We start from the raw sequence: 25,565 nt of genomic DNA, 5'->3' as shown, positions 1-25,565 counted from the left end.
CCTGCCATCTGGGCTGTCACTGGCAGTCCACAAGAAACAATTCTTACACAAACTGACTCACAGAAATTAGGTTTCACCCAAGAGTATTAAAATGTGTGCATATATGTATTATGAAAACCACGGTGATTGCATGGTACCAGCTCTTTGCAAAGAGCTTAATTCATAGGATTTGCTAGTTCACTAATGATTTCTTTTTCAGTCTAAGTAAACAAGATTCTAATATTTGAGGCTGTGTTCTGCTTCCCTGCAGTCTGAGTTGTTTTTTTTCCTGATGAGAGACTTGTGCTCTTCAATTTAACTGAATCCAAGCAATTAAAAATATTTCCCCAGGGAGGTGAAGGATGAAGAGAATAGAAAGGATATGAAAATACTTCAAAAATATATATTTCTAGGTCAGTGAATTTTCAGAAGGCTCAAGCCATGTTCTTTGTACTGTGTACTTGTAACTTTGCGAATCAGGTAACAGCTTTGGCAGGGACAGCCTTTGAAAATAACTGTGCTCTGTGCTGCTTTGTCTTTAATTGTGTGTATGTGTGTGTACATGAAACTATTACTGCAACACACGTTGTCTTCTATGCATCTAGAGAAACATAAACACAGTTTACATGGAAAAATGTTGAGATTTAAATGCAGATTGCTTGAGTGACCAAGCTGTTTGCCACTGTTTTCTATATCCATCATAACTCTCATACATGATTTGTAGATTTGTCACTTCAGCCGAAGCATGCACAGATGCAGTATGTTACTCCTTACATATAAAATGCTAGAAAGAAGAGTGCTGCTGCCAGGTGATAAAATAGTTAAGTTCTTACCCCTCAAAGAGATTGACTTCAGTAGCACAGCTGGCGCTGTAAAATTGCTCCTGTGTAAGTCTTTATATGGATAGGTTTGGATTTTATCTACCATTTATGAATCCAGTGGATGTGGGCTATATCAGAACAGAAGAGAATGTCAGCACAGACTCAGAGTTCATCATTGCTGCCCTGCAGCTTCCATCTGACCGTGTTCATTTTGTTCTTCCACTGCATCAACTCAAAACTATCTTCAAGGCTATTCAAATCTATACCTTACTTTACCTGTCTTCCTATTGCATTGTTTTTTCTGCTCCATTGGTTTGAATGACTAATATTCAACACCTCCGTGCGCTCCTGAATACCCTAAATTAATTATTTCTTCTACCATTGCAAACTATTAAGAAAGAACTAACTCATCTATAGACTTCAACCTTATTTTTTAGATTTGATGTGACATCCTAAGTAATTATGGATGCATCTGTAATGTGACTTTGACAGCACAACCCATATATTTTCACTTCTGGATCTTTTCTTCTATTCAATGTCAGGACTCCATAGTCTGTGCTTAAACCAGATATCTGTCCAATTCGTGCTTTTTTTCCAGCTTTGCCAGTCACTGTGTTCACTCTACCTTCCTGCCAGATGTCAGCCTGATAAAAGTGCACAAAATCTAATTTAATCAATGTAACTGAAACCTTGGAAATGCTAATATGTGCAGGATATGCTGGTTTAAAAAAAACAACACAAAAAAACAAACAAAAACCCCACCTCTCTGGCTGTCCTGATTAAAAACATAAAAAGTTGTTGCCATATGACAGAGATCTTTGAATCAAGACAAATCTACTCCATATTGGGCTATTTTTGTCCTGACTCCAAATGAGTGTTGGATAGTTTTCTCCGAAGATGTGGATTCCATCTTGCTGGAGCTTGTTTCTTCTGATTGTCCAGCAGTTTCTTGAGTTTGCTTTTAGATGAGCCCCCACTTGCCTGTGTAATGTGTGCTGCCCAGACGTGGTAGCGACCTGCTGGCTGTTCTCTGGAGCAGGGTGGAATTCCTCTTTTCTTTCCAGTGCTCCAGTGGTTGCTGTGCTGGAAAGTCGCTTCCATCTCTGTCCTGTGATCATTCTGAAAATATTTTTCTTATGTTCTATAATGCAAGCACTAAGTTCATGGAGTGCTTTCCTGAAGGTGTGTTAGGAAGAGCCTGTGAAACGTGTGTGGTGTTGCCGTCATGCAAGTGATGAAGAGAAGATGTTAATGCAGTGCTCAGCAGCACAAATCAAAGACCTGGGAGTTTACAAGTGGGCAAAAGTCATCAGTCTCTGCCAGAGCACGTGGCGAGCCAGCTCCTCGTACTACAAAAGCGGGACCTCACTGGGAAGTGCCAGCAAATTCAAAAGCAAGCCACAAGAATTTTCATTTGCGTTGGTATGCCTCCCCTCGCCCCCCATTTCTCTGTTTACTGAGAAGTGAACCTTTGGGGGTTTTAGCCACATGAAAGTAACCTAGAAAAAAGTATTTTTCAATACTACTTTGGTGCCATCAAACTTTCTCAGTTCCACTTTTCCAGGAACTTCCCTGTGGTTTGTAAGCATTAGAAACTGCTGAAGGTTGAGAACTTGCTGTTGCAAGCCTGGCTCTACACTTACACAGAAATGGATGCTCAGATTTACCGAAAGATTTCCTGAGCCTGGAACACCTCTCTAAGGAGAATCTGAGCTGCAAGCATGGTCTGTGGCAGAGCTTGGATGTTGGAGGCAGAGCTGCCTTCTCCCAGATTCCTAGGAAGGTCAGAACGTCCTGCTATGTGTTCAGCATCTCCAGGAACGCTATTTTGGGCAAACAGCAGCACTACGTGTTTAACAGGATTCCTTGGTTGTTTTGCAAAAGAGCTGTTTTCTTCCTTTTGCTTCGTGGAGGAGGGTTTGTTCTCCCAAGCTCACCAGTGTCTACTGGAACATCACCCTGCCCTACATGGGCCAAACAATAGCAGCTGTAGCATTAACACAGCATCTAGGGGAGGCCAGTTATCTTACTTTCAGCGAAGCTATGCATAAAAGTTCCTTCTCTTCCTCTTTCTCCTTACCCTGAAATAGAACCATTGTCCAGCACTAGATAAAACCTTGAATCAAACTGGCAAGGCACCATCAACCTTCCTTTCACACCAACTTTGGAGCCCATAAATTTGGGGAAAACCCTGCCACTAGACCACAGACCTGGTTTGTTTAGCTACATTCGCTTAGTAAGTTTTTGGTTTCCCAGTCTGAGAATTCACTGGAATGAATTTTTACTTCACCTCCTTCTAGGTATTTTATTTTAAACTCTCAGATCATGGATAGGACTAATGGATAGAGGAGGTGTGATTGCTGAGGGTTAAACTCTGACAGTTTAAACTGCCCTCAATCATGAGGACAAATAGGAAGCATAACAAGGATGAAGCACCTGGATGTGTGAGCAGGAAGGGTGATTCCTGGCATTTACTTGGGTAGGAGGGCAGTTGGGTCACTGAGCTGATAGTGCTGCGTTCAGCAATTAATAGCAGAGTGGTTGTTTGAACTGGAGGAACGTCATTGTTAGAGAAGTCATGACTTGAAAATTGGATGTAGTTTTTGAGATTAAAAATCTTGATCATGCTCTTTTGGTCTCTCAGCGCCTAAGCCTCCTGCATGACTGAAATGAGAATGTGTTCAGCAAGGGCTTGTTCTTGGGTGTGAGGAAAGTCCTTTTCTTGAGCTCTCTAATGTGGAAGAAACAGCAGCCTGAGCCAGAACTGCTCCTTGTGCACCAGGGAAAGCAGCATGGGGTTCCCAGCAGTGCCCCCCCATAGTGAGTGCCTGCTGCTTGCTCTAGCTGGCAGGCACTGCAGAGGAGGAGAGGCGTCTTCTCCACCTTCCCAGCCTATTGAATTTAAGGGCTCCAGATTGCTTTGCTTTCCTCCTCTCCGCTTCCCTCTCTTCTGTGTTTTTTGTGTGCTTGCTGTCTAATGTCATGCTTAACCCCTCATCCTGCCCACATGCTCTACTCACAAGGCTTAATTGCTTTTTGTACTTTTAGGTAATACCCTCTTCGATTCTAAATGCCTGGCTTCTGTGTTTGTTGCAATGGCTGTTCCTGCTTTTGGGAAAATAAAAGATTCACTTTCCATTTAAAAATGGCTTTGTCGTTTCCATACACAAGCAGTGATCAGTGTAGGCGTATTTTCAGGTCAGCCTGGACACGGGGTTGGATAGTGAAACCCTCTGTTCCAAACATGGGCTGGAACCAGCAACAGTTCTTGGTGTGCTGAGCAAAGCTAACTGGCTTGGAGAGAAGTGGAATCCAGTTTTTGAGTGCACATGCAACATGCTGGTATTCTTCTGCTGTGGAGGGGAGCCAAGCATTGACATAACGAGTGCTCTATTCTGTTAAGTACTTGTGTTAGTTTTACACTTTTCTCAAAATCATGTTCTTTTGGTAATTTGAGGCATAGATTTTAAATAAAAGATTACAAAGGAAGGGTTCTTAGGGCATAATCTGTAACTACAAGTGCTTAGAATATCTGAGTAGAAGGGATGTTTGCAGTCCCTGATATTGCACAAGACTCTGCTCAGTTGGGTACTGGGTAAATAAACAGCAAATGTGCAAATCTTGGATAATGTTGGTCTATAGTTGTTTAGATAGTCCAGCTGTACTTTGGATTTTGCTCTCTATGGTAGCTGTCTTGTGAGTCTTCTGGCTCACTGCCCTGTATTTCTAGATTTATATGAACATGATGTGGATCTTTTTCATCTTTGTATTTTGCTAATTCGTATTTTTACTTCCTTCAGGCATATTTAAAGATCTCTCTAAGACTTTTAGAAACTAGTCTGCTTAAATTTTCCCTTTATCTTCACAGAAGTCACTACAGAAGTAAAAAAAAAGCACAGAAGGGGAATTACAGGCAGCATTAAAAATGTTCCTTCGGAACAGAAAAGGAGATTTAACATGAATTAAAAACTCAGCTCTGTTTCAGAGTTGCAAAAGCTCTTTTATTCACCAGAGAACTCTTAAAGCTAGTCATTTTTGGCATAGTATCGGTCAGGGAAGCGTGACAAAGTGCAGTGGAATGCATTGAGCTGCGATCCAGGTTCTAGTGGTATATGACTTTAGTGTATGGAGCATTGCAGGAAGTGCTGGGGGTGGGTAAGACTTTTAATTTCATCAGCTACTGAGTAGCAGTGTCTTCCTTCCTCAGACCCCACCTGCAACAACAGAGAGTCCCTTGGATGCTTGAGTCAGGAGACAAAATGTGGAGGCCCTGCACAATCTGAGTTTTGTGGCTCTGCTCTCTGAGCACTGCTGTGCAGAGCGCAGTGAGATGGGAAAGTTGGGAAGAGTAGTGGTTTTGGGATTGCAGATCAATGGTGCATATCTAGCCTGGGTCCATATCCCTAGCTCCACCGTACTGGAAGATGAAGATTTTTGAGCTGAAATTCTGTCCTCATCGAAATCAGCAGTAAAATTCCTGTTGATTTCACCAGCCCAGAGATTTGCTGCTTGTTTTGAGCAGTAAAAGAGCCCTCCTGTACACGCACATGCTAAGTTCATTTACTTAGGTTTTGTCACAGACTTTGGCCTTAAATGGAAATTTATTCAAATCCATTTACTATCAGTAGCTTAAATTTCAGATTACATGGATGGTTAAACCCAGTAATTTGAAGTGTACCTGGTATTTTCCTTTTCTTCTTCTCTGAATTATGATGCTGGTGTCCACATAGTTTTCCAAGCATTTGTAATGATGAGATAAGAAAACATGATGGCTCCTTTCCTGTCAGAACAGGACCTTTGATCTATGATCTGCTTGTTAGAAACTGGGAAAAGCTTTGTGTGGTATGGATCGTGTTACCAGTGTTAATTGCTAACAAGAGTTCTACTGTTCACCTTGGGTTTCACGTTCGCACTGCTCCATTACAGCGATAATCAAATACAAAGCCACTGTTATATTGGCTATGCAGTAAAGCTGCATGGTGCACCGTCATTGCAAAAAAATGAGTTCTCTACACAGAAGACAGTACAGCCTGAATTGATCTTCCTGGGCTACGGATGTAGGAAGGCTTGCAGCACAGAAAAGATGAAAGGATAATGATGAAAGTTTTTATTCTTCTTACTGGCTGCTTACTTAATGTTCCTTAAGAGGAGAGCTTGGGGTTGTATTGAAAAGGTGGGTAAATGTTCAGAGCAGCAGTCAATGAGTAATCAGCTGGTGGGATCTCTCAGCCCATATGCTTCAGGTTTAAAAGAATACAGAAGCTGGTTGGCAGGTAGATGGCTTAGATGGGAGCATTGTAATACGCTGAAAGCTCATTTGGTGTTTAAGATGTAGGTCCTATTTAAGATGCAGGCTGTCAGATTGCTGCAGGTTAGGGTACTTTTGCTTTGGATTCTTAGCTCTACACTTTTGCAGACACAAGCTGAAAGTTGAAAACTGACTATCAAAATTGATATACAAGAATCATTATAATCATGCAAGTAATGGACTGCATGTTGACCCTCTGCGCCTGTGTTACTGCTTTCTTTGCCAGGCAGTATGCCAGGGAGTTCCAGTGTCTTGGATATTGCATGTTCTGGAACATAAATCCTACAAATTTCAGTTGTGGAAAAGAATTGTAAGTAAAGTAAGGTTTTCGCACATACTTCTGTACCTGTATTTATATACATATACTTCTAAGCTTACTTATCATTAGCCTCCGTGGTTAGTCTGCGAAAGTGGTGGCAGAGACTGAGAAGCTTGATTTAAAATAATTAATCATAATGTCAACAATTTTAAGAGCTGATGGATGCCTTAGAGAAAAGGAGCAGGCAGTTGCAATGCTTATTACACGAAGTGAATGTTGACCTTGGAAGCAGAGTGTCTTGAACACTGCTATTCAGGAATCATTGCCTGTCTCACAGCGTTATTGGAAGGCAGTGTACGTACAGACAGGAGCCCAAGGAAGATGCACAGACAGTAGCAGTGAGAAAAGAATGTTTCTCTGGAGCTACAGAAATTACTCAAAGACAACCTCACGAAGTTTACTGGTGTAGCATGAACTCAATCATCAAAATACAGAGACTGTCTCCAAGTATCGTTACCATGGAGGCTTACCTTTATTTTGGGCTTGGCATGCTTAAAGAGTGTGAACACATCTTCTCATGAACCTGCAGTGTGGTTTGATGCCATGGCAGCTGTTTAATGGTACTTGGCAATACACACACTAGTTAGAAACCAGTAGTACTGTCTCCACCCAGTTCTCACCAGGGAAAATTAACACCTTGGAAGCTGATTGCCTAACTAGACATTTCTCCTTACCTTTGGCAGCTTTGTAGAACAGGTGCCTAGAAATTATATATTTTTAATCCATCCTGAAACAGAGACATTCGCCAGCGCACTGCTGCACATTGTTAGCCTTCATTTCTGGTGGGATGCTGTATTATGAAGCCTCCCTTCCAGGCCATGTAGCATCATGCTTGTTACTGCTAGTGTTACCCTGTCAAAGCACTGGCCAGGTTTCATTCTGCATCTGAGATATTCAAGAAGAGTTTTGCCCAGCGTGATTTTGCTGTAGGCCTCACTTGTAAGGACAAGTTTTCACAAGGAAGTGATTACTTGTCTCTTACTGCTTTCTTAGTATTTGACACCCATGAAGATCTCAGAAGAAACATTGCTGTCTCTGAATGTCATTCATGCAATAGAGCATGTGCTGTAATGGTGATAATAACAATAATAATAATCATGAAGCTTGAAAAACAGCTGCCATTTGTTCTCCTGTCAAATAACATGGGTTGAGAGCATTGGAAAAACAACAATCCCTTAAAATCTTGAGTAAAGGCTTGAAGGAGGGAGGTGAAGAACGTTCATCCACTGCCACAATTACTGGGAACTAGTAAGCAAATGTGCCAACACTAAGTGACTTGGTTAGGGGAATGATCTTCTTGAATATGTCCCTGCTCATTGCAGAGGGGTTGGACTAGATGATCTTCATGGTCCCTTGACGATCTCAAAGGTCTTTTCCAATGAAGTGATTCTATGATTCCAACCAAACCATTCTACGATCCTATGATTCTAGGAGTGGTTTATCTACTTGAGCCGTCTCAAGCTTCCTCCTCAGACTTCAGCAGTGGGGGAAGGATGGAACCTGAATATATATAAGTCCATGGGACCTGATGAGATGCAACCCAGAGTCCTGAGGAAATTGGCAGTTGTTGTTGCAAAGCCACTTTTCATGAAATTTGAAAAGTCATGGCAATCAGGAGAAGTCCCTGGGGACTGGAAGAAGAGTAACATTGTGCCCATTTTTAAAAAAGGTAGAAAAGAGGACCCTGAGAACTACTGACCTGTCAGCCTCACCTCTATGCCTGGGGAGATCATGGAACAGATCCTCCCAGAAGCTATGCTAAAGCACGTGGAGGACAGGGAGGTGATGAGTGGCAGCCAGCATGGCTTCACCAAGGGCAAGTCCTGTCTGACCAACTTGGTGGCTTTCTATGATGGGATAACCGCAGCAGTGGACATGGGTAAACTGACGAATGTCATCTGTCTGGACTTCTGTAAAGCCTTTGACACAGTCACCCACAACATCCTTCTCTCTGAATTGGAGAGCTATGGATTTGATGGGTGGACGGTAAGGTGGATAAGAAACTGGTTGGATGGTCATATTCAAAGAGTAGTGGTCAATGGCTCGAAGTCCAGATGGAGATCAGTGACGAGTGATGTCCCTCAGGGATCCACATTGGGACTAGTGCTGTTCAGTATCTTTATCAATGATATTGACGGCGAGATTGACTGCACCCTCAGCAAGTTTGCGGATGACACCAAGCTGAGTGGTGCAGTTACCACACCGGAAGGACGGGATGTCATCCAGAGGGACCTGGACAGACTGAGAAGTGGGTCTGTGAGAACCTCATGAGGTTCAGCAAGGCCAAGTGTAAGGTCCTGCACCTGGGTAAGGGCAATCCCGATTTTCAGTACACGATGGGGCATGATGTGATTGAGAGCAGCCCTGCAGAGAAGGACTTGGGTGTGCTGGTTGATGAGAAGCTAGACATGAGCCGGCAATGTGCACTCGCAGCCCAGAAGGCGAACTGTATCCTGGGCTGCGTCAAAAGAAGCATGGCCAGCAGGTCAAGAGAGGTGATTCTGCCCCTCTGTTCCTCTCTTGTGAGACCTCATCTGGAGTATTGTGTCCAGTTCTGGAATTCTCAAAGTAAGAAGGATATGGACCTGTTGGAATGGGTCCAGAGGAGGGCTACAAAGAGGATTGGAGGGCTGGAGCACCTTCCCTAGGAGGACAGGCTGAGAGAGTTGGGCTTGTTTAGCCTGGAGAAGAGAAGGCTCAGAAGAGATCTTATAGCAACCTTCCAGTACCTGATGGGGCTACAAGAAAGCTGAAGAGGGACTGTTCAGAAAGGCTTGTAATGATAGGACCAGGGGGAATGGGTATAAACTGGAGAGGGGCAGATTTAGGCTAGACATAAGGAAGAATTTCTTCACACTGAGAGTGGTGAGGCACTGGCAGAGGTTGCCCAGGGAGGTTGTGGCTGTCCCATACCTAGAGGTGTTCAAAGCCAGGTTGGATGGGACCTTGGGCAGCCTGATTGAGTGGGATATCTCTGCCCATGGCAGGGGGGTTGGAATGAGATGATCTTTAAGGTCCCTCCCAACCCAAACTATTCTATGATTCTGTGATTCCATGAGGGGAAACGTGTCCTCCTTCCCTCTCCTTTGTTTCAGTCTGATCAAGTTTAGGCTTTTTTAGAGTTCAAAATACTGTATTTTACTAAGAAATATAGTTGTTGTGGAATAGGTCTTGTATCTTCCAGAGTCAGTGTTACAGGGTTTTTATTGGTTTGATACAGTGAGATTATTTTTTCTTCCTCCTGCGGTTTAAAATTACTTGTCTAGCATGTTGATTTACAGCCTGTCATGTAAGACTGTTTCCCCTTGGCTGTGCCTTTTTAAGATGATCAAATGAACAATATCTTTTTGTTGCCTTGAAATATTAGGTGATAACTGCACAAGTAAGAGGAGGGTTAGCTTGTTAAACCTAATATGACACCTACACAATAATACTGCAATTAAAAACTTTCTTATGGCAGGATAGAGGAAAAAAATAAAGAAAAACCTTATGGTCTGAGATATCCCAAGAATATTCCATTCATCTAGGAAGTTTGTATGTTGATGTGAAGGAAGGAGAGAAGGCTCTTGGGCTGGAGCTCGTGCTTTGTGTTGTGCTGCCAGAGCTGCCCATCTTCCCGTTCGTTCCTGCAAGCTGTGCCAGCATGGTGTCTGTGGAGCTGAGCAGTGACTGATCAGGGAACTGATCCAGGGGATGCTGGGAGGGACACAAGCACAATTGAGGGGGTACAGCAGGGGAAACAGAAAGGAGCAGAGAAGTTGAGAGCGGTGGCAGCTGCCTTGGCTGCCAAACACCATCAGAGGAAATGCCGAGAGAAAGCTCAGCCTGTGCTCACATGCTCTCCTCCTTCCAGCTGTGCTCCAGAGATGGCCATCTGCTCAGTGCTGTCTCTTCTTACTCCTCTCACCCAGGTCTTACTGTCCCAGCTGAGCTGCTGCTGGAGTTAACCCTAGCTCACTTGGGTCAAAATGAGCTGAGATAGCTTCAGCAGCTGAATCATAGGTCTGTGCTAACCCAGCTGTCCCTGGCAGTGAGCAGACCATGGTGTGGTCAGGGAAGAGGGAAGCAGGTGATACCTTGGGCACAGGGAGCAGTGACAGGCAGCCAGGGGCAAGGTGGGAATAGTTTTCTGCTGACACACTTGCAGCTGGAAGATAATATGCGAATACTAAGTTATGAATACCAAAAGCAGTGATACGGTCATTTTTCATGCTGGTGCAGCTGATTTCATTGATGGCTAATGACAAGTTTGTGAGGACATAGTAGTGCTAAGGGGATGGCATTGAGGAGGATTTTGCAAGAGGATTTCTTTTCTTACGATGTCTATCACAGCCTTTGCACGTAAATGGAGCAGAGCAACAAAGATGATTCTTCAGTACTGTGTGTCTTGACTGTTAAAGTGTGCCACTTGGCCAGCAGCCAACAGAAAGAGCATTGAGGTGAACTGAATAAAGATACTGCTAAAGAAATACCAGATAAAAAGAGGACAATTTAAGAGACATGTTGTGGAAACTTAGAAAGAAATGGTTTTATGTGTTGAAAAGATGCTTCTGAAAAGAATTATGCAATAAAAAAGAAGCTGGGTGCACTGTATCCCTTTCAGGTGTTCTGTTCAATATTATCTAATACTTCCCCCCTACTCTATTATGTTTAACTGGACTTGGGTGTCTGCTTACACGGTTCCTCTGGGACATCAATCAAAGTGTGTGCTACCAACTGTCTTTTGTTTTTTTCAATTTGTTTATTTTTACATGTATCTTTTCTCACTGAGCACAGAAAAGGAGCGGTCGTGTGAAGCATTACCATGGAGCAGATGCGGTCTTTTAATTTTCTTCCTGCTGTTGTTCAGTTTTGGGGACCCCAGTGGGCATTTCTCCCTCCCCCTGGAAGCTCCCGAGCTGAGGAAGATGCAGCTGCTCTCTTGGGGGAATTGTTTGCCTCTCCGTGGAATCTTGTCCCGGTCAGCTATGTGCTAAGAATGTGAATAATTTTGCTGCGGCTGCTTTACATGTAAAAAGCCTGACCTTAAGATATTTTATCCAGCTGGGTTTTTTTCTTTCTGTATTTCTTTTTTGCCTCTAGCACTGGTAGAGTTGAGAGTTTTATCTTGCAACTGCAAAAGTAAGCAGCAGTCATATAGGGCAGTTAGTACAAAGGGTATTTTTATAGTCTTAAAAATCACTAAGCGGCAGTCCATGGTGTTTAGTATTTTTTACTTTTGGACTTGTAGTCATACATGTGTATGAGTAGAGTTAATGAAACCAAGCGCTGCATGAAGACTTCTGGAAAATGTCTAATGAGATCCCCAGTGCAGCAGAGTTTGAGTATATTTTATTCCAAAGTTGGGCATACTGACTGTAAAACGTTAAAAGCTGAATGCCTTTTTCATATTGTTGAATGAGAATGTTTTTAAAAATATAGCATTAAAATCAATAAATAAAACTCAAAAATGCCAACAATTTTTTTTTGAATAATGTTGTATGTAAAAGTTCTACGTCTTCCTACTCTTTGAACAAGAAATATGACAAGTTGCCTTGCCCAGCACACTTGCTTTCTGTGTGTGTGTGTCTGTACTGAGAAATATTAGGGATCTCAAGATAAAACCCAGATGTTTCTTCAGTCACATGAGACATGCTGCTTTGGACTGAGAGGCTGAGAGAGAGGTAGCCTTCATTTGTCTCACAATAGAGATATTTTCTTTGTTTTATTTTTTTTTTCTTCTTGACTGTGCATTACTGCATGATGTCAGTTGGGGTCCCATTGTGGTGTAAATCCTCAGAGGAAAGAACAGTTCGGTGGTAATGCATTCCAACCCCATATCCTGAAGGTTTTATAGTACTACTAAAGCATTCCTCAAAGCAAAATTAAGGTGAAAAAAACTCTCCTGAACTTCTGAAGGCCATATCAGGAATATGCTTGAAACTTGTTTTGAAAATTATGTTCATATTTGACTTTGAATATGAATGGTTGACTTAATTTTACTGTCTTTACTTGATTTTTTTCTTGCTGTGGAGGGGAGATTTAAAACAATACTTGAAAATTCTAGTGGCTTAAAAACTGGGAAAAAAACCCCCATATAAACTTACAAGAATAGGAGGGGAGAGGAGTATCACTCTTTAAGTGACGGAATCTTATGAATACAAAAAAACTTGTAATGCCTTATGTAGGCAGCCCCCAGTAAATTTGACAGAGATAACAATGGTACATGCAAAATCCAGTTTGTAGAGTTGGGTATGGAAAAATGAAAAAAAAACAGTTCTAAAGCATTATAAATTTGCAGCACTGTGTGACTTTCTGGAGAGCAGCTGACTTTGGCAGCGCAAAAAGCTCTTCCAGTCTTTGACACAATTTTTTCCTGTGCTTTGGAGTTTTATTCCTGGACAACAAACCTCATAACTCATTTTGCTGAATCTGAATACATGTTTTACAAGTCCGTTGTATCCAATTTGGCCAAGAAATAATTTGCAAGCTCTGTGAATATTTGTAAAAATCCTCTTTTCTATGTAACTCAGTATGTATGTATCTTTACAGTAGGAGGAAGAGCAATGGAAAACCCTCATTTTAGTGTCTGTGGCCACTGAAAAGAAATGCTTTGATACACAAGTAGTGTGATTGTAGAGGTAATGCCAGCCAAACACATTTTTGGCTAATGCGTGAGCAATAAAATTAGCAAACACATCACTTGCTGCTAATGAAGAGGAATAAGCTCATCATGAAACCTTCACTGAACTGCTATTCTATCCAGCTTAATTTACTTGCTCTGGTAGAGTAAGGAACAGCAGCGTCAAAGAAAAAAAAAAGAGTAGAGTCTAGTAGGAAGGAGTCGCGCCATTATTCTGACAGCTCAGTGTGTCAGAAGTGGGTCTGGAAGAGAGGGATGGACTGCTGCTCGTGCAACACATGTGCCTTGTACTGATAAGTGTAAAATACTAAGACTGCAAAACATCCCACCTGAGAGAAAGAACTTGGAAGAATCTGATTCCAAGAGATTGTTCAAAAGAGTTTACATGGTGCTTTTTAAGTGGTAACTGGCCTCTGCACAGTAAGGTGGTGTTTTTCCTGAAACTGCCATCTTAATATATTCAGTCATTTAAGGTGCATTATGTTGGGAGTGGGTTGTTTTTTTTATTAAGACTGCACACCGTGAGTGTAGGAATGTTCCCCAGAGTACAGAGTAGCAAATGCCATTTTTAATTCTTGGCTGGATTTAATGTGTGAGGATCCCAGTACACAACAGGAAATCTTTGAAGGTCTACTGGAGTGCCTTTCTCAAAACAACAGACCTGTTCTGCAGCGTGGTGAACCCTACTCTCAAGGTTGGCTCCAATTCTACCTCAACTTAGGAGATAGCTTCTGTTCAAGGGTCTTTACCATATTATCTTTGTGTGAGTTTGTGAGATTTTGGTGAACTCAATAGAATCGTGGAATAGTTGGGGATTGAAAGGGACATTAAAGATCATCTAGTTGCAACCCCCCTGCCATGGGCAGGGACATCCCACTCAATCAGGCTGCCCAAGGTCCCATCCAACCTGGCCTTGAATACCTCCAGGGATGGGGCAGCCACAACCTCCCTGGGCGACCTGTGCCAGTGCCTCACCACTCTCAGTGTGAAGAAATTCTTCCTAATGTCCAGTCTAAATCTGCCCCTCTCCAGTTTATACCCATTGCCCCTTGTCCTATCATTACAAGCCTTTCTGAACAGTCCCTTCCAGCTTTCTTGTAGCCCCATCAGGTACTGGAAGGTCGCTATAAGATCTCTTCTGAGCCTTCTCTTCTCCAGGCTGAACAAGCCCAACTCTCTCAGCCTGTCCTCGTAGGGAAGGTGCTCCGGCTTTCTGATCACCTTTGTAGCCCTCCTCTGAATCCGTTCCAACAGCTCCATCTCCTTCTAATGTTGAGGATTCCAGAACTGGACACAATACCCCAGATGAGATCTCACAAGAGAGAAATAGAGAGGCAGAATCACCTCCCTCGACCTGCTGGTCACACACTTCTTTTGATGCAACTTGAACTTGTACTTGGTCTTTGCTGGGTGCTGCAGTATTTATTAATATTCCCGAGTTGGCTTTTTAATACTTTTATTGGTATTAGTGTCAGCACTGTTGCCTGCATTTGCGTATTTCATCCAACTGAGTCAGACAAGGGCAGAAGTGGAGTAAGGAGGAATTAGTCTGACTGAAGTCTGCCCGTTCTCTTGAGTGAAAAAACCTTCTGATTGTATTGGTGAAACGCACAGCATCTCTCCTGCTTTCCTGAGGTAGTTTCAATACACGTTATGAAGAAGTGATAGGAAAACGCTTCCTATTCTTCTGTCTTTAAATAGAGTTTCTGGATCCATTATCGCTTTCTGGATGTAAATCATACCAATCCAGAGGAATTTTTCTAACCAAATGGTGGCTGAGTATTTGAAGGTTCTTGACCCATGCATATTTTCCTCCTACTTACGAAGGCTGTAACATCTGATAGTGTCTGCTCAGTGCTGCTGCTGAAAGGATTCACTGCTCTTTGTATCAGCTTGATTGCTTTACTGTTAGGATAAAGAAGGTAGAAGACAGGGAGGTGGGAGGTGTTGTGTTCAAAACTTCAGCAACTTGAATAAAAACACAGAGGCTTGGTAAAAAAGCTGTCTTCTGGCTTAGACTTCTCTGCCCTGTCCAAAGGATTTGATTTGGAGTACCAGATGGGTGACTCTTTTTCTTTTGAGTTACAGTTGTAAGCCTCAGAGCTTGTTCAGTGTTGGGCTTGGTGTGGGAAGGGGAATACCTTTTCAGTAGCATCTCTAGTTAATAAAACACATGAACAGCAATGTGGAAGGGGTTTTCAGTGAACATTACAGGAAGATGATGATACTTCTTAGTTTGGGATAACTCGTTTGCTTGTACTTGAGTTTGTTTTCAAATCGCTATCTATTTCCTTTTCTTCAGAGTTCAAAAGCTATTGTAGGATGTTACGTTACCTTTGTAATATTAGAAGTATTGCTGAGTAGTGCTGTGGCTTGGCTTGTGGGGACAGAAGAAACTCTTGAGCCTTACAGGTAAATGCAAGATGCGGCTGAGGCACTGTGTGACAAGAATACAGGTCACCTCAGTGTCTGCCAGTCAGGAGGGACAGGAGTCATCTGGAGCTGAGGCTGAACCTGCTATGGACCATATGCAGGTCCATAGGAAGGAAGTTCTCCATTCGTGTCACCAGGGAAGCACCTTTGGAAAGGATATATCCACACTTATATGTGTGTGCATGTGGATTGACACATGCATGAAATAAGCAAAGCTCTTCCATCCTGCTCTGTGACATAAACCTGCCAATGCAGTAATTTATAAATGCTGTTTATATAACATGATTTGGCCTCAGTATAAGATTTCTGAATTAGCACATAATAGTGTTCTTGTTTTGAGTTCTCTCTGCTCCAGTGCCGAGGAAAGATTAGGAGAGATTTGTACAACTTTTTGTCTGTTGATGCGCTGACCATGGGTCATTTGGTTAGACTGAACTATATAGTTTAAATAGCTCTTCAGGGAACAGACTTGAAGAGTAATGAGGAACAGTTATGGCTATATATAAAATTGTTTGTTCTGTTTTAAATTAGAAATCCTTTTTAGAATAGGATTCTTCCCTTGTGTTTGTGTAGGGCTCAGTGTGATGCAGAAGGCTTTAGATGCCATCACAGTAGAAAGGATTTTGTGCAGCTAGGAGATAAGTTGAGCAGTGAGAACATACAAATACATGCTTTCCCTTCTCCTTTATTTTACCTTCAGTGGAAACTTGGCCTGTGAATTGTGGTGCATCGATAATCTTGGAGTACTGAACTGAACGCTTAAAACTGAATACTATGTGTGGTCACTACTTATACTTTGTAATGTAGGTTCTGAAGCAAAGTGTATGTTTTCCAGAATGGGGAGTATCTGTACTTGAGGAGATATTACTGCTGCATTTTACTGTTGGGGCCAACTTTGATTGCTAAATCAGGAGCCTGTTCTCCTTCAAAAGCTGGTAGAAAGAGTGAGTGCCTTCAGAAAGGGGTGTTAGAGCCTCTGAGATAGGCAGCGAGCCACCATGTATCTTGGATACTAACACTGTCACTCTCTGCACCAAATATCTAGGGAAGCTAGGCTTCTACTACAAGCTTTTCAGCCACAAATGCAATTTTTCCCAGGATGGGGTAGACAGGGAGGAGAACAGGCTCTTAAGTCACTGCCCCTCAGATCTATTCATTAAGCTGCCTTATGATGGAGCTCCCTGCACTCTGCTCCCCTTCTTTTCATGGCTGTGTCTTGGTTGACACAGAGCAGCTCAGCTCTGTTCTTGCTTCCCAAGCTGGCTAGGATGGAAGGGGGGAAAAAAAGTGGTAATCGTGGCCACTTTTGATTATCCTCACTTCTTTTTCATTTTTGTTGTTAATGCTGTGGCCGCTCTCTTTCCTTGCCTGTTTGTAGTTGTTCTTTTGTGACACTTGACCTTGATGCAGGTTTGCTCTGTGGGATAGGACCTCTTTCAGCTTCCTGCAGGCCTTACACTTTCCAAGTCCTTTCCAGAGTGCCTGACATGTGATAAATGTACATATACATATATAATGAAATTGCTTGTTGTTTCTTCATGAAACAATGCATAATGTCTTTCTTAAAACATTGCTTTCAAAGGGCTCACAAATTTACCTGAAATTAGATTAATATCAACAAAATCACCTACACAGATAGGTACATATTTTGCCGTATATCCACATGTGTCTGTACATAGACACACCTACTCTCTGGGATGTAACAGGAGTGGTCTGATGAAATGTTCTGACTGAATTTAAAGATTGACATTGCAGTTGATGTACGTTTTTTCTTTAAACAGATTGCATCTCTTGAATAGTTCAGCAGAGCTTCTCCAAGTGTTTACATTCATGCTCTTTGTCTGGAGATGCCTCATTATAAATAATCCCTTTTTTTTACAAGCGTTTGTTTGGAAATATGTTGAGAAGCCAGGTTTGGTTTATTTCCAAGCATCTTAACTTTGGGACCTTGGATTGGCTGATGGCCTAAAGTTCATATCTCTCTTTTCTATGCAAAGAACCATATTTGAACAACTCATGGGACACAAGGAGTGTTGTATAAAATAGCACCGGTAGCCAAACACAGTCTTACAAGGAGCTGAGGTGAGGCAGGGTACTATACGAGTTCAGTTAAAAGAACAAAAACAACAAAAGACTCAAACCAGAAAAGAAGTTATGTGCTGCTACTTGCAAATTGCATAATATTAAAAAGCATTTTGATGTAACTGGTGCCTTTTGAGACACCTGCCAAGGAGCTATGTTGTATTTCCAGTTACTGTTCTCAGCTCTTGCTTTTCTCTCTCTTGCGCTTTCCCAGCTGGTGAAGGTGTTATGATGGTTGTTCTTTTTAAGTACCCTGCTGCTAAGTCTATAGAGTATTTTTTTTTCCCTTGGAAGATCTTAAAAAGCTTTGATTAGTCATGAACTTAAGGAAAAGCAGCTGGGAAAAAGCAGTAGCGAAGTGTCACGATGGCCTTTTTATTTTGATTTTTTTTTTTGTGATACTTGTGAAATAACTTTGTATTAGCTCTAGGGCTGGTAAAATACAAAAAATAAAATTATAAATTTGAAATGTTGGTTTCATTTGTCTGCTTCATTGTTTACTTTTTAATCCTCCAGAGCTTTTTAATCCTCCAGACCTAGGAGAATTAACATTTTTGCCCTGCATCATCTTTTTGCCTGCTACTACAAATTGAGTATTTTAGGCTGGACTTAATTACTTCCCATTAATAATAAGTTGTCATGCTTTCATAGACAGAATAGCAGGACCGCATTTTACTGGATGCTGCACAAACACGGGATAGTAGGTGCTTACGTTCTGTAGGTGACTGAATCAAGACTGAAAGAGTTTGAAGGCAAGCAGAATGAGTGATGATGTAGCAGTGAATGTCATGTTAAGTGGGTTTTTTAAGTTTTTCTTCTGATATTTACCAGAGCTTTGTATCATTTCAAAAGTCCTCCCTCTATCTTTTAGTCCCTTTCTTAGTTCTTCAAATATCCGTTCAAATTGTTACATGAGAAACTTCTGATTAAAGTCATTCCTTACCCATAATTCCCCATTCCTAAGTTATGGTTCAGTTATTTTTTTCATATGTTGATGTGGTTTAACTTAGTGAGTCTTACATTTCATCACCTATCTGTATTCTTTTTCTGTCTGCCCCAACTTCATGTTCTATGGGGAGTCCCTTCTGCATACTTTTTCCATTAATAAGTCTGATAATAAAAAAGTAAGTATGCTGACGGTATGAAGTGGGAATGCAGAGTCAGGGCTGGAGCTGGGGAAGGAGCTGAAGCATCCGACTAAAATAATGGATGACCGTAAGGGCTGGAGTGGTACCAGAAATGAAAATAAATTCAGGACCACAAAGGGTAGGAATGCTGCAAGCAAGGACTAAAAGCTTGGATTAAAGGTCCAAACTCAAACTTTCTCTGCTGGAATCAACAAAAAAAAAAAAGGAATAGCTTTTCCACAAGGATAACTTCTAGACCACTATTTGCACATCATCAGGAACTATGTGTCAGCTGTTGTACCAGTCTGATCTTTCTTGATACTGAGATGGGCTGCTACCGCGATATAGAGAATGAAGAACCTGTTTTACAAGAGAAGACTAAAAGAATGTGGTTTGTTTAGCCCAGGAGGCCAAGCTGCAAGCATCCCTTAGGTTGAAGGGAGCAACAACAGAGCTGCTGAAGTCAAAATACAATAGAAGTTAAAGGCAAAGGGAATAAACTGATCCTGCATAATTTAGGCTGAAAGTAAGAGGAAGGTTTATCAGTGCCAAAGCAATTTAGCCTTGGAGGACCTTTCTAACAGGAGCAGTGGGGGCAGAAAATCTGAACTAGCCGTGGTGTAGCTCTCTCATTAGTTTCTGAATGGGTTATGTGGTTCCTGAACAGATTAAATGATCCTGTGGCAAACAGGTGGGCACTCAGTAGGTCTCTGCCAGTGCTGATTTCCTCCTGGTTTTTTTGATACATTGAAACTGAAAAGCGCTAATGATTCTCAACATAGCTTCTTAATTACATAGCTAGGTTATTTTAGTCATGGCGATTTGTGGGCAAGATTGAGCCCCTGGTGTTAGCAACCTGAAGACAGGCGAAATAAAAATAGAATACAAAATTGGTTGACACATCCAACTAGAGAATAATTGCAGACAGAGAATATTACAAAATAAGTTTCTCTGTTCTTAGGGCTGCAGCAATACAGACATAGCATATTGTACACATTGTTTCCTGGATTTCTTAGGCTTTGCAAGTTTAAAATCATGAATGAAAATTCCTACAATGGTGGGTTGTTGCAGAAAGGTTCCTAATCAATTCTGCATCATCTCTTCTGGCCTGATTTTTAGTTTTTTCTCCCTTCCGCAGGGAACCTGTATCTGTTTCCTGCATCTGTTGCCTATCCTTCTTTGTGAATGGAAAGCAAGTCATTAATTTTTGTTGTTGTTAGCAATTGATTACCCTTGCCAAATCTTGGAGGACCTATTGTCTCCTTCAGACACAATGTTCTTGGGAAAAAGTCTTACTTATTGTAACCTCTTGTGCAATCTTCACTTGGATGATAAATACATCTTGGCAACTAGGAGCTTTCTGAATGAAAAATGTTGCTGGACAACTCTGTAGTACAGCAAGAACGCAAGCCTCTGCCAGTGCTAGTGGAGTACAGCCAGATGGGAGGGTAAAACGGGGAAAGCCTTTCACGTTGCCTACGGAGCACAGAGCGAGATGAAATCTGTATGTGCACACATCCAAATATCTGTTTACTGTCAAACAAGGGTTTTCCTTGTTGAGCATCTGAGCTCAAAGGTGGCCTTCCTTCTAGCAAAGTCTTGAAATCTCTTGGAAAGCTGCCATCTACCAGCATGAGGCTGGGGAAATAACGGAGAGCACGTTGACCCTGCAGCTGTCTCGTTTGGGTAGCCCACTGTAGGAACTAGCTAGGAAACACACCCTTCCCCATTTTTCTCTGTGAACCCACAAATTTGGGATCCTGCTGAATTGCCTCGATCTGCATAGCCTGACTTTGGTTTTCCATTAGATCTGTCCAGAACCACAGCTGACCACTGAAACCTCATTTTAATATTGCAGCTGTAACATTAATTACAAAATTACTAGAATTAATTGTAAAAGCACATTTTCCCCTGGTAGCTTTTCACCTTTACTTTTTCTGGTTTATTTTTTCGCCAACAGCTGGTGATGTCTGGAAGCAAAAAAGTGCATAAAAGCCCTGCATGGAGAAATGTTTCAGTCCTCCAAAAGGAATACACAGAATGCAAAGAATGAGTTGGGGCTGGGACCGCTCTGTTCCCCTGTGGTTTATGTGCGCGCTGCTAGTGGCTTGAGTTTCTCCTTGCAGCCTGACAGCTGGCTGTGGGGTTAGCAGGACGCAGCCAGCGGCCAGGTTTCTCAAACCATACTGCGGCTGACAGCTTTTGGCCTGGTCAAAAGGAAACGATCCAAAGCGGAGGGCCTGATGCAGTGTACCTTGCAGTTAATGGAAATGTTTGTCGACCTCAGTGGGAGCTGGATTTGATCCTGTGCCTGCTTGAATGTTTTGGCATTGGATATGGCTCCAAGTGGACTTTTTTTCCTTGTCTCATTTATGGTCTGTTTTCCCTTCTCTTTCTAAAGCATACTTACCTTAGAGTGGCATAAAATCAGGACAGCTCTATCTGTGTCAGTGTAGCTGTGCACTTTTATCCTTCCCTGGTGTTTGTCCTCTTGTTTCCTCAGCCCTTCTACTCTCTACAGTATCAGCTTGCAAGATTTTGGCACTGTTTTCCATCCTCCTTGAGCCATTCTGCTCCTTCTCACAAACACCCTCCATCTCACTTAAGCCTGTGCTCTCCAACAAGTGTAATTACTGACACAGTTTAATCCATCTTCTGCCCTTTTGTCTTCCAAACAGTCCTTATATCCATTTCCAGGAAATGCAGGCTGTGGTCCCTGCCGCCAGCATGGAGCCACCTTCCCCTTCAGCAGACTCCCGGAGTTCAGCCCTTCGCTGCCTCCTCACAGCCACGCTCATAGAGCTCATCGCCGTGTTGGATTTAGGAAGGAGGCAGCCACTGTGCCCCCGTCAGCCAGTGGCTGCCTTCGGCACAGAGCACACCCTCCATCAGCTTCAGCCATGCATCATCTTAGAATCATAGAATAGTTTGGGTTGGAAGGGACCTTAAAGATCATCCAGTTCCAACCCCCTGTCATGGACAGGGACACATCCCACTGGATCAGGCTGCTCAACGCCCCATCCAACCTGGCCTTGAACACCTTCAGGGATGGGGCAGCCACAACTTCCCCAGGCAACCTGTGCCAGTGCCTCACTACTCTCATGGTGAAGAAATTCCTCCTTATGTCTAATCTTGTTTCCCATTCCCAAAGAAAAGGTGCTGGAATGAGTGGAGACCTCTTCGTGTGGCTACCAGAGAGGAGAGCTGTGGGCATGAAGGATAGTGATGGGATAAACAATGCAGAGGAGGGCAAAGGCCAGCTATAACAGTGCTGGAGTTTCTCGTTGCCCTCAGCTCCCCTGGAGTTTCTCCTGTCACCAGAGGGCCTTGTGTCCTAGGTGGAGAATTACGATTATACATGATCTGCCTATGAGAAAAACTCTTTACTTTTGTATGTGGAATGTTTAGGTTGTGCTGGTCACTCTCCATTTGCTTGGAGATGATACAAGGCTTTTTGTGAACGAGCATCAGAAACTGGGGCTGTTTGTGTCTCCTGAGAGCTATGTGGGAAAAGGCCAAAGCTGTGAGGTGGTGTACAGGAGAATTGCAGGTGTTCTTTTGAACCACAAACAAACTTACTTCACTTTTTCCAGCAGTAATGTAAATGCTAAGCAAACAGGGTATGTAATGAGGAAACCCTTTGGAGGGTGGGAGCTGACCTAATGAAAGATGAGAGTTGGTGAGCTGGAGCGCCGGGCTTGAGGTTGCCAGCCACTCATCTGTCGCTCCCAAGCTCTTCCTGGCCCTCTTAGGTAATTGTACAGTCCATAGTGAAATCCACTGGGCTTCTCTGCTCCCATTATTCCCGCTGGAGTTTAAGTATGAATCCTGTAACGTACCTGCTGAAGGTAGTACGTGCAGCTTCAAATGGTGCAGTGTCATTTTTACCCTGCTTTTCTGACACAGGCAATGGTAAAAGTGAAGAAAGTATAGGGGAGGTGAAAGGATTGTTTTCAGAGATTATATCACTGTGCTGGTGATAAAAAAACCTGAAGTATTTTAGCCCCTTTGAATTGTATACATCCAACACAGCCATGAGGGGAGGGATGGATTATGGGGACTGTTTTATTAATCATTAAGATAAGTGCTTACCAACCATTTATTTTCTTCCTACTCCATTGCAGAAAAAAAACAAAAATAAAAACAATATCCAAGCTAGCCCAAATGTGGGTATAGAGCACATTTGATTTAGGAAACTTTTAAGACTTGTGATGTGAGGCTAAGTCCAGCTGGTGTAAATGGGCAGAGTGTGTTAGCAGCCCTGTTGAACTGGGCTGCAAAGCCATGAAGTCCCTGGATGATGAGAATGCTGAGCACTAGGATGCAAATTTGCTAACACTTTAGAAATGTATCCAGAAGAAAAAAGAAAGCAAGGAAAAAAAACATTGTGGGAAATTCTTTCCTTCATACATAATAGTTTTCTCTTGATTTAAAATTGCCCTTAGTAATTTGTTGGTGCCAGTGAAATATTTCAGCTATAGGAAATGTGAAACCAACTACTGCCTTTCTATGAATTATGAGTCATAAATTGAATGAAAAATATTCAAACTTGCTATAGCTATTCCCCAAGCAGAACCTCTGAGTAATGGAGAAAATGCTGCCATTTTGGGGGGAGTGGGAGGGGATTGAGGTAAGCGAAGCAAAATGCCAAATGCCAGCGTGTGGCTCGGTGCTAAGTGTGAATTAGTGTCATGTGCAATGATCCTCCCTTGCTCAGTAAACAGTTAGTGAGTATGTCTTCTGTACTTGCAGTTCAGTGGAACAAAGAGCAACAAGTGCTCCAGATGACACGGGAAAGGGGCGTACGTGTGCACTTCCACCAACCCAGCCATCACATCTGCAGTCAGTAAGCTTAGCCAAGAAGGCACAAACCCCATCTGATTCACCGCTTACTGGGCAGGTTGTGATGACACAAGTCCCCTAAAAATGGCAGTAAGGTGGCAAGATAATAGAAGACATTTGCAGGCATGTCCTCTAGGTGACATTCATTTCATGCAACTTTAACCTTCTATGAGCTAGGAGACCAGTTCAAATTAGTCCTCTAATCTTCTGTCACCAAAGGTCAGTAGATTTCCCATTATATCTTTTTTATCAATTGTCTTTTAGAGGTGATTCTAGAAGGGTTCTCATCAACTACTTTTCACCAAGTATCTAAATTTTTGGTGAGTGAAGTTCAGTTTAATTTGGTGTTAAAGCTCTGGAGTGCAGGTTCTCCATCATTTCAGAAAAGGTGCAGCTCTATGAAGATTTATGAATTTTGCTTTGCAGCCAGAGGCTAGAGTCATTGCTGAAAGATATTCCAATCACCTGAAGTGTAAGTAGGGTCGAGGTCAAGGGAGGTGACTCTACCCCTCAACTGCACTCTCGCGATACCCCACGTGGAGTCCTGTGTCCAGTTCTGGAATCCCCAACGTAAGAAGGATATGAAACTGTTGGGATAGGTCCAGAAAAGGCCACAGAGATGATCAGAGGGCTGGAGCACCTCTGCTATGAGGACAGGCTGAGAGAGCTGAGATTGTTCAGCCTGGAGAAGGCTCCAGGATGACCTTAGAGCAGCCTTCCAGTACCTGAAGGGGACCTACAAGAAAGCTGGGGAGGGACTTTATACAATGGCATGTAGTGATAGGACTAGGGGGAATGGCTTGAAATTGGAAGGGGGAAGATTTGGACATTAGGAAGAAATTCTTCATGCTGAGGGTGGTGAGGCACTGGCACAGGTTGCCCAGGGAAGTTGTGGCTGCTCCCTCCCTGGGAATGTTGAAGGTCAGGTTGGATGGGGCCTTGGGCAGCCTGGTCTGGTGGGAGGTGTCTGTGCCCATGGCAGGGGTGTTGGAACTGGATGATCTTTAAGGTCCCTTCCAACCCAAACCATTCTATGATTCTACTATTCTAAGTAAAAGTATAAATGGACAGTGTGACTTGCTGGCTGTAGAGCAGGGGACACTAACGGTTGTGTTAGAGTATTTTAGAATATTCATATTTGCCTCAGTTTTAGTTTGCAGGTTGTGTGTTTGCCACCCATACTAACTTCTCAGTGATGGATGTGTGCCCAGTAAAGTACAGCTAAAAAGTCAACTAACAATGTGAAATGCAGTTTGATGTGCCTAGTCATTTTCCAAACAGATAGTGAATGATGACTCAGCTGTACCCAAAACAGGAGTCTTTCTTCTCTGTTGACTCTAGTGGGGCGAGGATTTGCTCAGCAGAACTCAGCCCCTGCTTAATCAGCTCCTTGTGGCACCCGTGGAAGTGTAAAGCTTTTACTGTGTTCAGGTGCGACTAAGAGACATGCTCTCAAATACCAAACCCAAAATATTTAATTCTCTTTCTTCCTATATCAAACTGTGCTACCTTTTCCAGAACTGATTTGGAGTTTATTTTAAGGAATCTTAAAGCACACATTTCAATGTGATGCTTTTTTAATTGCCAGAGTATAGGTAAATTATGTTATTTTGTTAATTTGTTATTTCCTTCTTTTAATTTTTGAGTTGTATAAGGGATGCAAGTGTTTTCAAATTATGAGTCAGTTTGGCTTCAGGCAGCTGTGATCTGGTGTGAATTATAAAATGTTTCTATGAATGTAAGAGTGCTTACTGCCTTCTAGCCTGCAGTACAGTGCTTGGGGTTTGTCCCGTTGTGATTCGATTCTTGTTTGCTTTACACAGGAGATGGCTGTCCGAGCACTGAAGCAGACAGGTAGCAGAAGTATTGAAGCAGCTCTGGAGTATATCAGTAAGATGAGCTACTTGGATCCTAGAAATGAACAGATAGTACGTGTAATTAAGCAGACCTCGCCAGGTAAGCATGAACTTTTTTAAGAACTGTGTTCTTTCTTGCAATAAGCTATTCTTTAAAGTTGAGTCGTTGCTGGTGA

General features: G+C 42.5%; 1 protein-coding gene across 1 annotated transcript in view; it reads left to right on the top strand.

The window, feature by feature from the left end:
• Positions 1–25,565, top strand: part of LATS2 (large tumor suppressor kinase 2) — a 52,694-nt gene that overhangs the window by 14,530 nt on the left and 12,599 nt on the right. Inside the window, exon 3 of the mRNA XM_054067711.1 lies at positions 25,357–25,489. Coding sequence (XP_053923686.1) covers positions 25,357–25,489 — 133 coding nt within the window. The remainder of the gene's footprint in view (positions 1–25,356; positions 25,490–25,565) is intronic.

The sequence above is a fragment of the Cuculus canorus genome, chromosome 1 (genome assembly GCF_017976375.1).
Source record: "Cuculus canorus isolate bCucCan1 chromosome 1, bCucCan1.pri, whole genome shotgun sequence".
In the NCBI taxonomy this organism is placed as follows: Eukaryota; Metazoa; Chordata; class Aves; order Cuculiformes; family Cuculidae; genus Cuculus; species Cuculus canorus.
Note: the sequence above shows the minus strand (reverse complement) of the source record. Positions and strands in the feature narration are given on the sequence as shown.